This window comes from Montipora capricornis, chromosome 10 (genome assembly GCF_036669925.1).
Source record: "Montipora capricornis isolate CH-2021 chromosome 10, ASM3666992v2, whole genome shotgun sequence".
In the NCBI taxonomy this organism is placed as follows: Eukaryota; Metazoa; Cnidaria; class Anthozoa; order Scleractinia; family Acroporidae; genus Montipora; species Montipora capricornis.
The window spans coordinates 67,475,603-67,491,985 of NC_090892.1; the positions used below are offsets into that span (position 1 = coordinate 67,475,603).

Sequence of the window (16,383 nt, forward strand, 5' to 3'; positions counted from 1 at the left end):
TGATTTCAGGACTTTAAACCTTTTGGTTTCCCTTATACTTGAAGTTGAAATACATTGATCACTTGATAAGGATTGCAGACAAAGCTGGAAAAAGAGTAAACACCGAAGAAGCTTCAGATTTAAACAGTTTTCTTACTAAAGCATGATCAAAATAGAGAACAAAGTGACAAAATTTATTAATTAATAATAATATTGTTTTTATTGCATCTAATCACTTACAGAGAAAATACAGTCCAACTGAGGTTGAGAGCAATTCTGCAATGATAACAAAAAACCAGGCTTTGTAGGTCTGCCTTCAAGAACATCCCTGATGACATTACAAACCAAGACCTGCCAGTCGAGACTTATGCTCATGGCACCCTCACTGTCATCACTCATTCTTCGGCTCGGGGCTTTTAATTCAGTGACTAGACATTCTCTGTACTCCAAGGGCAGTTCAAATGAGATGTTGTCCTCCAGAAGCAATGCAATAACATCCTGATGGATAGAGGGTATATACAATTACAGTGTATTATTGAGCCACTATCAAAGTACCACTCAATTGGGACAATGATAAACAGAAGAGATCAAGACTACAGAGTTCACATCTCTATGGTATATCTAACAATAATTATTCCATAAGCGCGCGTTGGATATGAGATGACAGATATAGCCAACGAGGCGCGTAGTGCCGAGTCGGCTATAATCATCTCATATCCAACAAGCGCGAGTGGAATAATGGTTTTATTAAAAATGCCCCCAAAATATAGAAAACTAGACTACAATAAAAATAAAAAGGCCCAAAAAAATCACGCCTATGCTTGCCGTGTTTGTAGATCATGGTATAATGGCTCATAACCCATGATGGCTTAGCCAATCAAAACTCTTGAATTGCATTATCCAATGATCCAGTTTTTAATAAACAGTATTATACAATCATGTACATGTACTTAATACACAATCTACTGAAAATGAAACACCCCTATGTCTATTTATTTTTTGATACTTCATTTTGTTCCATAAAGTGACAAATACATGTATTATTTATACAAAAGACAATCCACTGATGTGTGAGCTAATGCCTTGGTTCATATGTTGACAGGATCAGACTCAATCATTAATTACTGTAACACTACCAATCAATTGACTTTGAAGAATGATTACTTCTCAGTTGGTTGTTGAGGCTGTTGTTGCTATCATGAACAACGACTCCACGACGACACTCGCCCATTTTATTCGAGAAATATTGCATGAAAAGCATGTTTGTCATGCGTCAGGGTGGTGTTTTGCGGCTTGGACATTAAAAAATTAAGGTTTTAGAGTGAATTGAAGCTGCCATGTTAGAAAAAGTGTTTGTTATGTGTCATTTCCTTCTTAGCTCACTCCATGCTACATGTAAGTTGACATCATCAAGTGGGTTCTCATCAATACATGTACATGTATTTTGACATTACTTGTATTTGTTTTAAGCAGAACTTTGATATTTAATTGAATTTGGACAATTTTTACAGCACAAAACTGAGTTACTTGAACATTAATATTGAATTTATAAAGGTTCAGCTTTAATACGATTCTAGACCAAGTTACCACAAAATTAACCTATATGGTTCTAACAGTTTAGTGTGGTTTATGGTTTACCCAGTAAGTAGCTACAATCACCTTGTAACCAGAGTGTCTGCATTGCTCCAGTCTCATAATTAAAGAAGATTTGCTTTCTTCCAGAGGTGCTCTAGTTGTTGATGGAGGAAGGCCAGTTAATCCACAGCAAGCCATGTAGTAGCCTGATAACTTATTTTCATTCACAGTGTAAAATGAGGACTGAGAGCACTGCAAACAATGTGGGGAGAAAATCGAACAATCACTACAGAAATTTTAAATAAACAAAGCAAAGCTGAAAACAAACCTGTTATAAAATTTGAAAGTTAAGTCAATGATCCGTCAACACAAAATGAATCCTGGTGAGTTTGTGCTCATGGATACCATTCACCAGGAACATTAAGCATTTCAATGAAACAAGGGATGAATTGGCATGATGATAAAAAACACTTCATATCTTAAAACAGTATTTCAATACACCACCAACCATTTACAGTAGTATGGGCTTTTTCACTAACCTAGCCTGCGTGCAAGCTCTCCAAAGGGAAGCAGGCCATACCCTGCCCCACTCATCATCCTGCTTAATTAATTGGAGACCTTGCTCACACGCTATCGCTTAACCCTCAAACAAGGCCATTGTAAAATAAAGCTAAAATAAAATCTGTCATCAAATTAATAAAAATGATTCTTGTGGGAATTAGAAAGAGAGAGGGCCAATGGATGAGCCACCCATACCAATAGCCTTACAAGCTGACTCCAATCTTAGTATGAGTTTGTCACAATTCTGCCATTTAAGATTAATTCATTCTTTGACTGTGCATTAATTTTGTGGCAACTGGAAAACTGTACCTGTGCATTCTTGCAGCTCTCAAACATTTTCACAGCTTGTTGGAAATTTTCTTGGTAGAAATATAGAGTTCCCAAATCAAAAGACACCTGACACAGAAAAATTAATAAAGATTGATCATTAAAGGATACTTACAAAAACGCAACAAAATCCAACAAAAAAAAGAAACAACTGGCAGAGTTTTAAATAATTAAATATTGGTCCTTCTCCTTCTAGTTTGAAGCTACTAAAAAACGAACAGGTATAAAACCAATAATTTATGTTTTGCTCAATGAGCGAATAAAATATAAATGTAAGTTTACTTTGCACTAGTGATGACAGAGTCAAACATGCTCACGGAATGGGAAGGCAAAATAGACAAATGGGCCTATGGCCCCTGGCTTTGAAAAGTTTAGGCCATTACATGTACATAAAGGTATGGGCCATTCAAGCCATGTGGTGGGCAAGATGAAAAGGAAAACAGAGATGATTATGAGCAATGTTTTGCAATTTTTACATAAAAATTAATTATGTTTAAACAAGTTTTGCATTTCTCAATCAATCAACAAATCAATCAATCTAACTGAAATCAGGATAAAGAGCAATCAGTTTTATTTTAACTGAGGCACAGTTGCTCTGTTTTAGTAGTAACCTCTTAAGTTTGATACACGGAACGATGTAGCATTGCTAACTCACTTTTTAAAGCATTAAAGCAATGGTAATCACTGAGTCAACTATAAAACTGACTTTTAACTTAGTGATGCTGATCCAGGTTAACACACATTGACAATTTCCCAGTCACAGTTAATGATATCTATTTAACCCAGGTTACTGTCAGTTAAATGTGCACAGGGCGGGGCGGTAGAGTTTCAGACTTCCATGCAAACAAAACATGGCAACTCTTTCGAACATGGCCACAAAGTTAGCCACTTTGGTGGGATTTACTGTGTGAAGGGAGCCAATTGCAAATGGACTTTCAAATTAGTCTCTTGCATTGTCGTTGCTGTTGTCATTTTTCGCAATCAATCTTAGCGGACTCTAAAAAAACTTAAGTTTTCTCTGACCTACATGTAGAGTATTCAATTAAGGAAGTTTCTTCGGAAGCATCTCAATAAATTATTAAAATGCAAATAAATTCATTTCGGCCAGAAAGAGGAAAACAGACATAAAAGTGAACTCAAAGCACGTGCCATGTCTCAACAGAACCTTGTTTGTGAGTTGAGTGCAAGTACGTACATTGTAGGGGACTGCAGATGAAAATAGACGAATAGTAAAGATTGCCAATCGGAGAAATAATAATAATAATAATAATAATAGTAATAATAATAATAATAATAATAATAATATTGCGCAAAATGAATGTAATATATGACAAAGATTAGGGTTTCTTCTTGTTATAACACAAGATTAATGAACAGATTGAAGTGCTATTTAAAGTAATCACCTCTTACATGACTATAAGGCGAATGCTGGGCTCGGTTAGCAGTTGTATGTATAATGCCACATTTTCTAAATTTATGCAAGTGCACACCTGAGCAACAATTTCATCCTTCTTTACTTTGTAAACCTCTTCTTCAGTGCTTATGTCCATGTTTTGCTTGACATTCACTGCATTGTTACACTCCTCAGCATTATTCTCGGTGTCCACCACATTTTCCACTTTGTTTTCATTGTTGATATCGCCACCATTGTTCTGTGAAATGCCATCATTTGTTGGCTCAGCATCTGTGAATGTGCTCTCTTGCTCAGTGATTTGTTTCCTTGGTTCAGAAAGTAAAGGCGCTGTTGGGAGAGGCATGTCTTCAGTTACCAGGAGGGCCTGGTCAAGAATGCAAATAGCAGTGGGAAGTTGCTCCTGAAGCTGTTAAATAAATAGCAATTGAAAACATGAGAGGTGACACGACTTAAATAAGACAACAATGAAAATTTGTTGTGATCATTTAAATTTTTAAATAAAGGTTCTTAGATAAGACACCCTTCTGATCATGAGAAGTTAAACATATAAGACCTCTTGAGTTATAGTTTTTCAACCCAATATTTTTATAGTGAAATGGTAATTAAACACTGACAGGGATAACATTACTTCCTCTTATGACTCAATTTGAGCAGGTAAACACACCCAAAAAACTGGCGGCAGGCACAAAACACAGGTCACAGGTCATTGTTTTACCAATACAGAAAGTATCCTAAACATTCATAAAAGCTAACCTTAGGCCTAAAAACTGGTAAAAGTAAAGAATCCGATCACACGAATGCGTCGGCCAACACGACCGGCCAACGCGTCAGTCGACATACCACCAACACACTACCGACACGTCGGCCAACACGCTACCGACACATTCGCCGACAACCTACCGACGCATTGGTCGACATACTACCAACATGTTGGTCGACACACTACAGACATACTCTTTAGAACTTTGTTATTTCTTTCAGTTGGAAGCAAGAACAACTTCATAAGGAACAACGAAAACGTGATAGGCCGACGTGTTGGCCAACGTGTTGGTGGGATCGGATTCTTTACTTTTACCTAAAAACTTTTGTTTAGGCCTAACTAGGCCCAAGGTTAGCTTTTATGAATGTTTAGGATACTGTACTTTCCTAACCATGAGATCAACTTAATTGCCACATTGTGCAGCATTCAACAGCAGAGTTTGACTGTATGATTGTATAGTAAGACAGTGCAATAATGAATAGCACTTTGCTCACCTTTCTTAGGATATTTTCATTTGCTAAGTTCTCAGCAGTGCCCCTGAAAATGTTTTCAAAACCGGATAGAAAGAAATTAACATCAAAATGTGTGTGATATTACTGGATTTCAAACTGAGAAATAACAGCTTTAAGTCCCCTGATCAGGTAAATCATGTCAGGCAATAAATGAAAAAAAAAAGGCCGACAAAGAACAACTGAAACACTTTTTAATTATCATTATAAAGAGTACAAGTCTCCCTTTGTCAACAGGCAGTATTAAAAAGTTCTCATACATTGTGTATGCTTTCCACTGCATTCTTGACTCCTTGACCCGCTTTAACTTTTGTCGTCAACAAGTTTACCAAGAGTTATGTGGCCAAAGAGAAGAGAAGAACCAGATCTACCAGTAAAAGTTAAGAATCCAATCCCTCCAACGCGTCGGTCGACTGTTGGTCGACTGTCGGCCAACTGTCGGCCGACTGTCGGTCGACTGTCGGTTGACTGTCGGCCGACTGTCGGTCAACTGTCGGTTGACTGTCGGCCGACTGTCGGTCAACTGTCGGTCGACTGTTGGCCGACGCGTTGGCCGCTGTTTAAACTTATAACGTATAAGATGCGTTGGTGGTGCATTGGTGGTGTGTCGGTGGCGTGTCCGTGACTCATTTTACTGATCTACCAATACTTAGAAGCCTCTTGCATATAAATTACAATATTAATACCTCAATTCTTACCCAATGTTAGTAGCTTTTCCAATATTTGGAAGGAAATGTTGTGACAAAGTTCTAACCACCCTAACAAAAACAAAATGCAATAACTTAAGAAGAAGCAATAAGAATAATAATTATAATAATAGAGCGAGTTTCAATCGAGTGTCATAAAACCAAAATCAATTGAAGTAATTACTTTGGCCAATCAAAAAGGACAGAGACAATCTAGTAAACCAATCAAAAAACTCTAAGTAATTACACGTAGCTGACACAAAGCACAGAAAAATGTGCATGCACGAGCCATGATCAGTTTTGGTTTCACTTGTGATTGGTTGACAAAATGGCACGAGAACTTTTGAACCAATCACTGAGTGCAGTAATCATGAACCAAAGTAATTATCTATAGTAATTACTTTCGACACTGAATTGAAAACCGCTCCAATTAAAAATGATAATAATAATAATAATAATAATAATAATAATAATTATTTTTATTATTTTAAAATTTGATACTATTTTTGGTATTATTATTATTATTATTAATACCAAATAAAATCAATCTGGAAAAAAAGAAATTTCAAACGATTGTTTTTTATGTGATACCAAATTAGTCACAGTACAGTGTGTGGTGTCGTTCATTGCTTGAAGTATTTCGCATTAATTTTCGAACTAGAGTGGTACTGATGGTAACACTGACTGGACTGAACATATCTCTCCCTTGGGCATGAATGATAACATGCTTAGCCGGAGGAAATTTGAAGTGTAGTTTGTTTGACTTCATGTTTGCATCCTCCTTCTTTGCAAGTTCTGATGCAATAGCATAAAATAATTTAGAATGAGTTTACCCAATTCTTTCATCTGCTGTACATGCAAGTCTGCATCATCAACATTGAATGGATTAGGTGCAAGTAGCAACCGTTCTATATTTTGTGGAACTACTGTATCTACGGTAAGAGCTTGTTCTGCTCATCCTCCTCGCCAGTGTGTGGTGAAGTCATTTAAGTGCTAAACTCAGACAAGCAACTGCATTCATTGCTATCTGTGCACTGAAGTTTATTTACAACAAGGTTATTATTATGTAGTGTGGTACCTACAATAACTTCTACTTCTACTGAGTTACAATAATTTCACATCCTGTAGTAGTTTCACCATGATTATAGAAAAACAGATCATGTTCTAGTACATTATAGTCTTAAAGTAAAAGTACTCTGACTGAAATCAATGTACACTACAGTAATGCTTAGTCTAATGGTGGTACTCAATTTGCTAAGAGCAAGCTTTTTTATTAATAATATTGGGAACAGACCTTCATTTAAATCAGGGATTTTTCTTACAATTATTTAATTTAAGAATTAAAAGAAAAGACAGCTTACCATCTGTGGTAAATGATAAGTGCCATTGTAGTTTTTTGGTCCAGTCTGCTGATATCAATATCACTTTGCCACAACTAGTAACAAAATCACATTTACATTTAGATATAGCAAAATTCTCATTATGTCATTATGAATAAATAATAAATTTAAATTATTACAAATTCAAATTGCACATGATCAATCATCAACTTGACTTTTTGTCATCCTTTCAAAGGTAGTCACACCACCCTGTATGTCATTCGGAAAAGCTATGAAAAGATTGGTCTGCATGAGTATACTTGTACATAATGTTATTTGCCAGCTGGGAGGTCTGATGTATATTAATGAAAAACTGTGACCTTGGTCACGTTTTTTGCTATACAGACCGACCCTTAGCTGGTAAATAACTTATTCATTTTTTCCTCTCTCTCCCTTCCTCTCGGAAATCACTTTTTAAATAATTGTTGACTCACATCGTGCTTGATGGGGAATGTAGTATTAAAGCGACTTACAAACTGAACGTTTCAAAGAGAAATATTTTTATTTATTCTTCAATTCACCCACAAAATGGCAAAACTCACTCAGAATGAAATAAGTGCTGTGCTCTGTTCGAAAAGGCAATACAAACAACATGATGGAGAAAAAATGGCTATGTGAAATTTTTGCACATAGCCAGTTTATTAAACTCTGAAAATCCAATACAAATACAACTGAAAAATTCATTTAACAAGTATTGCCGGCGAAGGTGAGGGCAATCAACCGCCTGGAAAAATATAAACCATAGAACAAGGAAGAGGCAGGAATGGGGAGGAGGAAGGCTGAGGAAAAATTCTTTGTGTGTCGACGAGATCAAGAACGCGACATCCATTATACGACGATCAATAAATACGACATTATCTTAAGACGCCATCTTGAATTCAAAATTCAAATCAGTACCCTCGATTCCATGTTTTCTAGCCTCTTTCCACGTTAATGTATTCATAATCTACGTAAGGCTAAATTGTCGCATAAAATTTTATTTGAAGGCAAATAATGCATTTATGCTTCAATTCACCCACAAAATGGCAAAACTCACTCAGAATGAAATAAGTGCTGTGCTCTGTTCGAAAAGGCAATACAAACAACATGATGGAGAAAAAATGGCTATGTGAAATTTTTGCACATAGCCGGTTTATTAAACTCTGAAAATCCAATACAAATACAACTGAAAAATTCATTTAACAAGTATTGCCGGCGAAGGTGAGGGCAATCAACCGCTAAAGACCTTGCAAAGCAAGGGAACGCCCCCCCTGATGGGGAATGTAGTATTAAAGCGACTTACAAACTGAACGTTTCAAAGAGAAATATTTTTATTTGAATTCTATTAGCAAAGCTCTTACATGTATCTAATAAAAAGTAACTTGACTGTATGTTACAAACGGATTTGGTGTCAAAAAATGGAAATTAAAGGTCAAAGGACAAAAACTCTATGAGTGCATGTTACCGTGCCCGTGGGCAGAGATAGGAAAATCGGAGCTGCACAAAGAACCAATCAGATTGCAGGATTTGATACTGTGCCCTCTTGGAAAAAAATAAAATTGTCTGTGATAGAAGTAGGCAGCTTAACCGATTCAAGTGGGATAACAGGCTGTCTTCGTCATCAAGCCACAAGCAGGAAGCTTGAAAAGACATACCCCATTCTGTAGTGAGTCCATTTTCATGAGTTCTCCCAGAAGAAAATTTTGACATTGAAGAGGCAAGCTGCAAAGAATACAAAACTATGTTGTTACATTATTATTATTATTGATGTCCATAATATTCACTCAGTAAAAATGACTAATACTTACAAGGCTAAAAGTTCTTTAAAATGTAAATAACTGAACGTTTTTGGCATCAACTGAAGCCATCTTCAAGGTAGTTTGACCATCTGGGTGATTGTATATTTATGTCTATCAGGTAATTCCTGATGGAAAGAGTTTCGCTACGTAGCAATGAATTTGTTTGTTTAGAGTAGGTTTCCATTGTTGGATCATTAGGCCTTCAAAAATTATGTGTTTGTGAAATGATTGCACCGTGCAGATCACGCGGATGGTCAAACTACCCTGAAGATGACTTAATGCAGAAAACGTTCAGTTTTTTTACTTTTTAATTCAAGGGAAATTGAAAAAGGTTTGAGTTATCAGGAGTAAGGATTTAAGCAGCAACCCTTTATGAAGATACGGGCACTGAAGTTAAATGTCCCCGAAACAGCCTTGCATTGACTACCTTTTAATAATCAATATGGCCACATTTTCACATGTACTTTTTTTAGGTTACTAAGTGACTGTCAACCAGAAATCTTGTTAAAACAGTTTCTTTAAATTTCAACTTGTTTTAAAAGACTAGTTATAAATTCTCATTAAAATAATTTAATCCTTTAAACTTCATCACTTCAAGCCATGACAAATGCACAACAAGAATAATAATAATAATAATAATAATAATAATAATAATAATAATAATAATAATAATAATAATAATAATAATAATAATATCCATTTAATGAGTCAAGAAGCATTCCTCTATCAAAAGAGGAGCCTGTGTAGCTGGCAGTATTTTTGGTGCAAGAGGCAAATTAAATTTCATGGAGCCTTTCTCCATTCTCTGTGCGGTTTATGCCTCTCATGCCAACAGTACTGCCAGATATGCAGGCTTTCAAAAGAGTACCCATGATTGACCAATGCATTGTGAATTTCCAACCTTAAAGCATTGGAAGAGGAAAGCCATCATCTATGGAAACAAATCACAGATTAGGTCTCCTTTCATATTGTTTAATATGTGAATGATGGTTTCGTCCTTGCCGCACCTCAACTATTTTGTCTTCAACTCCTGACATCATTCAAAGTGATTTTTTTCACACACATGCTTTCCTCAAAATAATTACTCAAATGAAATAATTCTTACTCATGAAAACACCCAATAGTATCCTATAAAGTCATTTATAAATAGAATCTGTAAGAAAAAAATAACCTTAAGAAATTTAATGTTAACAGAGATGACTTGCATCGTGAAAATGTGGCCTACTGTATGTTATACATGTATATCCCGTATATTGTCCTGTATTTCTTTGGGAAGTTTTAATAATTTTAAAGCAATTATGGCCAGCCAATTCTGTTAAGGGTGGACACAAAAATGGCTTAAATTGTACATTGCACATTCTTTGTCGTTTTTCAAAACTTATGGCCAATTACAATTATCGCTGTTATCACAATTTCTATCCGATGTGAGAGGAGAAAACTTCACACACTTTACAGTACAGTGCAAACAGGAAGAAAAGCACCAAAGGAAGAGACGTAAGATTTACTTTTCCTCCAATATCTCCAAATTCCATTTCAAATGTGAAGTAATCCTTAATGCTAAGTTACAGAGATCCCGAGGAATTTTGTTCTCAATGACAGGAGAAGCTTCTGCACCTGCATTCTGAAACAGCAAAACAAAACTTCCTTTAAAAACAACTAATTCATTGAAAAACATGAATATTTCCAATGTGACATCTTGCTACTGTATAGAGGTTTTGCATGGCAGCCATGTTGCATGGCAGGAACAATGAAAATGTTTTGCATTAGAAAGAACATTTGCTCCCATAGGAAAAAGAATCTATTGTTCCTGCCATGCAACATGGCTGCCGTGCAAAACCTCTATACTAGCTGTATATTTCCTCCCTAATCCAAATCAACTCTCAGTTAATAAGATCCAGGCGGATACCCTCGAAAGGGAAATCCTCTGGTATCTCTCCCTTTCATTGTCAGTGTTAAAAATGAACAAAGTTTTGTTTTCTTTCTTCTAACAATGACAACAAGTTGCTCATTACTTCAGTAGACTGTATTAAAGCAATTAGTCAGCGTATTTAAGGTATATTAGTGAGTGAAAAAGTGGACAAAAGTAATCCCTCTTTAACACAGGCACACTCAAAGACAATCAGACAGCTTGGGATGGGAATCAAACATACAGACTTTTTTCAATGCTCTTCCACTCAACTGAGATAGAGGAGCCTTATAATAACTAATAAATAAATAACAATTTTATAGTAATAAAACTATAAAAGTTAGAGATAACAAGTTAAACCGACGTTTCGGAGTAGACATCACTCCATTATCAAGGTAAAAATGTTCTATGATGCTAAAATTACAGTATTAAAAACAATTGACGCTAAGAATTAACATAATAAGCACGTGCGAAATTGGCTATAAGAATACTTTAGCACGAATGGAATCCGATTGCACATTGAGGCTAGGCTTAAGTGTTCTTATAAATAACATTTCAAACACTAAGCAATCAAATTTGTTTTTACATTTTTTGAGCACCTCAAAGCGGTTAAGCAGGTCCCGAGGGATCGACCCGTGTGCGTTCTTATAGTGTCTAGCAATAGCCGAGGACTGTTGCTTATGTCCCTTTACACGATTGTGTAAATGTCCGCGTGTGTAGCCTACATAACCTTCATCACAAAGGTCACATTGAAATTTATATACAACACACTGCTGATTTATGATCGGCGGCTTTGCCTCTTTCACTTTCAGTTCCTTTATCAACAGCCCAAGAGACGGATAACATGGTTCGAGTAGTCTTGCCATTTAAAGACCAAAACTCAGCAGAATTTGTAAAAAAACAACTTAAGGATTTGAGCCTGAAAGTAAACAAAACCATCCAGCCTGTATTTACCAGCAGAAAAATTGAACAGGAACTGAAAGTGAAAGAGGCAAAGCCGCCGATCATAAATCAGCAGTGTGTTGTATATAAATTTCAATGTGACCTTTGTGATGAAGGTTATGTAGGCTACACACGCGGACATTTACACAATCGTGTAAAGGGACATAAGCAACAGTCCTCGGCTATTGCCAGACACTATAAGAACGCACACGGGTCGATCCCTCGGGACCTGCTTAAACGCTTTGAGGTGCTCAAAAAATGTAAAAACAAATTTGATTGCTTAGTGTTTGAAATGTTATTTATAAGAACACTTAAGCCTAGCCTCAATGTGCAATCGGATTCCATTCGTGCTAAAGTATTCTTATAGCCAATTTCGCACGTGCTTATTATGTTAATTCTTAGCGTCAATCGTTTTTAATACTGTAATTTTAGCATCATAGAACATTTTTACCTTGATAATGGAGTGATGTCTACTCCGAAACGTCGGTTTAACTTGTTATCTCTAACTTTTATAGTTTTATGTTTTAAGAAATCTCTTTTAATACAATTATAGTAATCATAACTTTGTTTCTATAGCACTCATAATTATCCTGAGCTTGTGTCACTTTACAAGATCAACTATAAGCAATTAACTTGATCTCTTTACCATCCATATTAATTATTCCACCATTGAAATTAATATATATTGATATGACAAAATTATTAGATGCAAGAATTTCTCCCCCTTTTGATACCCTATTACTTTATTTCCCATTATCACCCATTTCAGCAAATTACATGTATGTTGAACCCTGATAAGCTCAAAAACACAGGAAACCCAATGGATAGCCTAAAAGACAATGGCAACTTAAGTGCAGGCCTTTCCTTCCCCTTCGCAGCTCCCTCTCAGACTTTTGGAGGCGTGCCATGGATCAAAACTCGGAACTCCCTAGGCCGAACAAAACTCTCCAACTCCATAGGGCAACGACAACTTCAACTTTTGACTAGCACATTATCAGATTGTGCACCTTAAGTGCTAGCCCATGCCAAGAAATACAATGTACGTGGTACTGTTGTAAACACATGTACAGCTAAACGCTTTCAAACAAGAAGTGAATAAATAAATTCAACAGCATTTTCGAGACAGAAGCTTAAAATTAGTGGTGGACAAAAAAATGACCCCCAGTCTTAATGGACTACCCAAGTGGACTACCCTAAAAATACTACGTAGTTTTGATGAGTACTATTGGTCTACATGTGAGCAACATCTCATCCAACCATCGTAAACAATGTTAAACAGTATTTAAGTCTAGGTACCCATGATTTTAAAAAGGTTAGCTTTCAATGATTGTTGTGATGGCTGATTACTTCATGTACAAGTGAAGTACAGTGTAAGACCGGTGCAATCCCTGGATTAACTCACATGTAAGCAAGGTACGTGCAATGTTAGTGTATAATCAATTCAATATTACCTACTCATTCGAAATAGTATTTTTTAGAGGTAGTCCATCTTTGGGTAGTCCATTTGGGCAGTCCACAGGGGTAGTCCATGGACTGGGGATCAGCATTTTGTCCACCACCCTTGGAATCTATTGACAAGGCCACCCATAATGAAATGATGAGAAAGATATTATGCAAAGAGCGAAACTTGGACAAAAGCTGTCAACATCTAGACAAAACAGACCTTTACTTATTTGCAATTGGGATTTGTAACATTTTAGGAGGCTCACAGGTGCCCCAATCTCAGTGTGAGGGAAAGCCAACAAAAGGATTTATATGGGAATCCCAACAAAAGACTTGAGAATATATTATTATATGAAGAAAGGTCTCTATCAATTAAAAAGCCTAACCTTATTGCCATAGTGTCTCTTCCTTCATGTGTAGTTATTACAGTTAAAATAATTACATGTAGTAATAAAATCATATCTGTCATTTTCTTACCACATTATTGAAAAGCCCAGACCGTTCCAAAAATTGAATAATCAGTTGAGTAGCAGATGGCTCTATGAGAAAAACCATGAATAAATAAATGAATGGAACAAATATGTACATGTACACGTACAGTCAGTGATCTTGAGGGAGACCAAAGTGAAGGCCAAAAACGAAGACCTCAAAAAAAGGCTACGTAATAATCAGAGAATAACAACACTAGCAAAATATCATCATTGACTGTGTTGCCTGTAATGGTAACGTAAGGTAAAGTCTCTGAAACTAGGAAGGCCCATCAGGCCAGCGCTTATCTCCAGTTTCCATAGCATGAAGTGACTAGGAGTATTAATTTTCTACTCAGTCCCCCCTGGATGGGATGCTCCATCGCAGGGTTACCCCAGCATTTTCGCCGGTACCCATTTATACAATGTACACCTAGGTAGAGAGAGGCACCGTGAGAGTAAAGTGTCTTGCCCAAGAACGCAACACAATGTTCCCGGCCAGGACCCGAACCCGGACCACTCGATCCGGAGTCAAGCACTCTAACCATGAGGCCACTGGGCCTCCCACAATGGAAGGCGATGTCTGCAATGGGCCATGAGTCATTTCTGGTGAATCATCTACGGGTCTTCGTTTTCCACCAAACAGGAATGTGGAAAATGAAGACCAAAAATGAAGACCCCCCAAAAAGTGAAATATCGAACTGTAATCTTTTCTGTTGCTTTCAGTGGACCTTACATGTATTAAAGTAATCTCCCTGGGGCTCACTGCAGTTTGCAAACGAAATTAAAGGAAAATCTGTATTTCACATAATGAACATGTGTTCAGCGAAGTGAACGTCTGCAATTTAAAAGGGCTAGCGGCTTTCAGTGATAATAAATAGAGTTCCTTTTTTATAATGTATCCAGAGCATTAGCATAAACCATCAAAATTGAACAGAAACCTCCCATCCAATTCATCTAGGTTTCCTGCTACTTTTTAGATAAGAATTTACATGTAAGTGATATCGGATTGTGTTTTAAACACCCTTAAAAATTCAGTGATTAGCTTACCAGCTACAGTTAACAGAGAATGAGTGACAATGCGCATGTCCTATAAGATGTACCACTTTTGGCAGGAAACTAATACAAGTTAGTATTTGCAGCAGGCATCAGGGCATTCAAGCTCCCATTTTTCAGTTGCTTGAGCATCTGAAATAATGTTCACCCTTTGATGATTTCCCGCAGTTTTTGTGGAGTGACTTCAGGGCAGATCTTCCCTTGGTGAACTTGACACATTATAAAACCTTGAGCACACATAGATTCCTTAAGTTTATAAAATAGTTGTAAAAATCTTATAGCTGTTGGGAGTTCATGTAATTCCCAAGCATCTTTATCACTGAGAACTAATTATTAGATGATCATCCAGAGTGAGCCAGTTATAGCTTCCCAAATTCTGTATTTTCTTGCCAACTTAGAACACATGATCTGAGTGATGTTGGGATAGCATAGTTAGAAAAATTTCAGTTGTTAGCGAAATACTTTTCACGGATTTTCTGTCGCTTGTTAAGCGCCCTTTTCTGCCTATTCTGTAGTCCCGAAGGCTGGACAAGGTTGGAGTTCCATACATTTTCTAGTTTTTGCTTTCCTTTTGCTTTGCCTTTTGTTTCTATACGAACTTATCTGTGCAAATATTATTCCCTCAATTGTCGCCTCATTGGCATTTTCTCAGGTGAACTGGTTTCTTTAATTCTGTGGCATCAGTTTTGTCCCAGTAAATACTTCCAGCTGTAACTATGACTGGTTTGTTTGATCATTTGTAGTTACATCCAGCATTAATAAAAATTTATTGTGGTCTAATTAGATTTGAGGAAAATAGCTAAGACCTATTGAACAAACATTATCTGTCAAAAAAAAAATGAACTTTCTTTCCAAAATTTATGCTGCATTTTCACTGTTATCAGGAGGTACATTAAATTCAAGTACTTAGCACTGATATTCTTAAATTGACATCACCGAGAACGTCATTTTGGTACTGATCAATTCCAAATCCATTTGGATAGTTTATCTTTCTTACTGCGAGATCTCGCTGGAGCTCTTTCTGCAGGACTGCTTCTTGTCTAGCCAAAGCTTCTGAAAGTACTTCTTGCTGTGTTGCTGCTTTCTTTTTACTGCTACCAATCAAGAAACAGTCTTTGCAGTAAACGTGGCTCCAACTCTGTAAATGCTTGATAAGTGTCTCACGTTCAAAGTTCTTGCACCCATTGGCTTTACCTGCTAGCAGAGGTCTCCTTTCATTTTGCATTGTACAGGACAAGAGACCTCTGCCATGGGTTGAAACTTGCTTTTATCCAACCGCCGTCCGCAACCTTGGACGGCACACTTTAAAACCCGCATGCCCCACGATATGTTTGCTGACTGTGACTTGAGCCTGCTGTGTCCGTGCATTCCTTTACGGTAATTCCGCTGTTGTGAGCCTACACAACATGAAGCATCACATGAGGATTCAGTTGCTAAGTAACCACCGCACATGCTCAACCCCCATGCCAGAAGTCTCTCTTCTCATACTCGTCAGTTCAATGAATGCAAAAGAAAAGACACCTTTGCTAGAAGGGAACCATTGACTAAGGATGAAGTTGAATGCACAGGGAAAGCTTTAGAGTATCTGCAGTGCATCAATT

At 36.8% G+C, this 16,383-nt stretch overlaps 1 protein-coding gene across 2 annotated transcripts in view; it reads right to left on the reverse strand.

Moving 5' to 3' along the window:
* LOC138019393 (integrator complex subunit 8-like) overlaps positions 1-16,383 on the reverse strand; it is a 44,153-nt gene that overhangs the window by 22,285 nt on the left and 5,485 nt on the right. For both annotated transcript variants that reach the window (XM_068866167.1, XM_068866166.1), the window contains exons 2-12: positions 13,737-13,798; positions 10,474-10,589; positions 8,825-8,891; positions 7,173-7,246; positions 5,824-5,883; positions 5,111-5,153; positions 3,933-4,262; positions 2,425-2,511; positions 1,639-1,806; positions 220-477; positions 1-84 (exon numbers count right to left, since the gene is read on the reverse strand). The exon at positions 1-84 is cut by the window's left edge and continues 8 nt beyond it. In XM_068866167.1, the coding sequence (XP_068722268.1) occupies positions 1-84; positions 220-477; positions 1,639-1,806; positions 2,425-2,511; positions 3,933-4,262; positions 5,111-5,153; positions 5,824-5,883; positions 7,173-7,246; positions 8,825-8,891; positions 10,474-10,589; positions 13,737-13,798 (1,349 nt within the window). The remainder of the gene's footprint in view (positions 85-219; positions 478-1,638; positions 1,807-2,424; positions 2,512-3,932; positions 4,263-5,110; positions 5,154-5,823; positions 5,884-7,172; positions 7,247-8,824; positions 8,892-10,473; positions 10,590-13,736; positions 13,799-16,383) is intronic.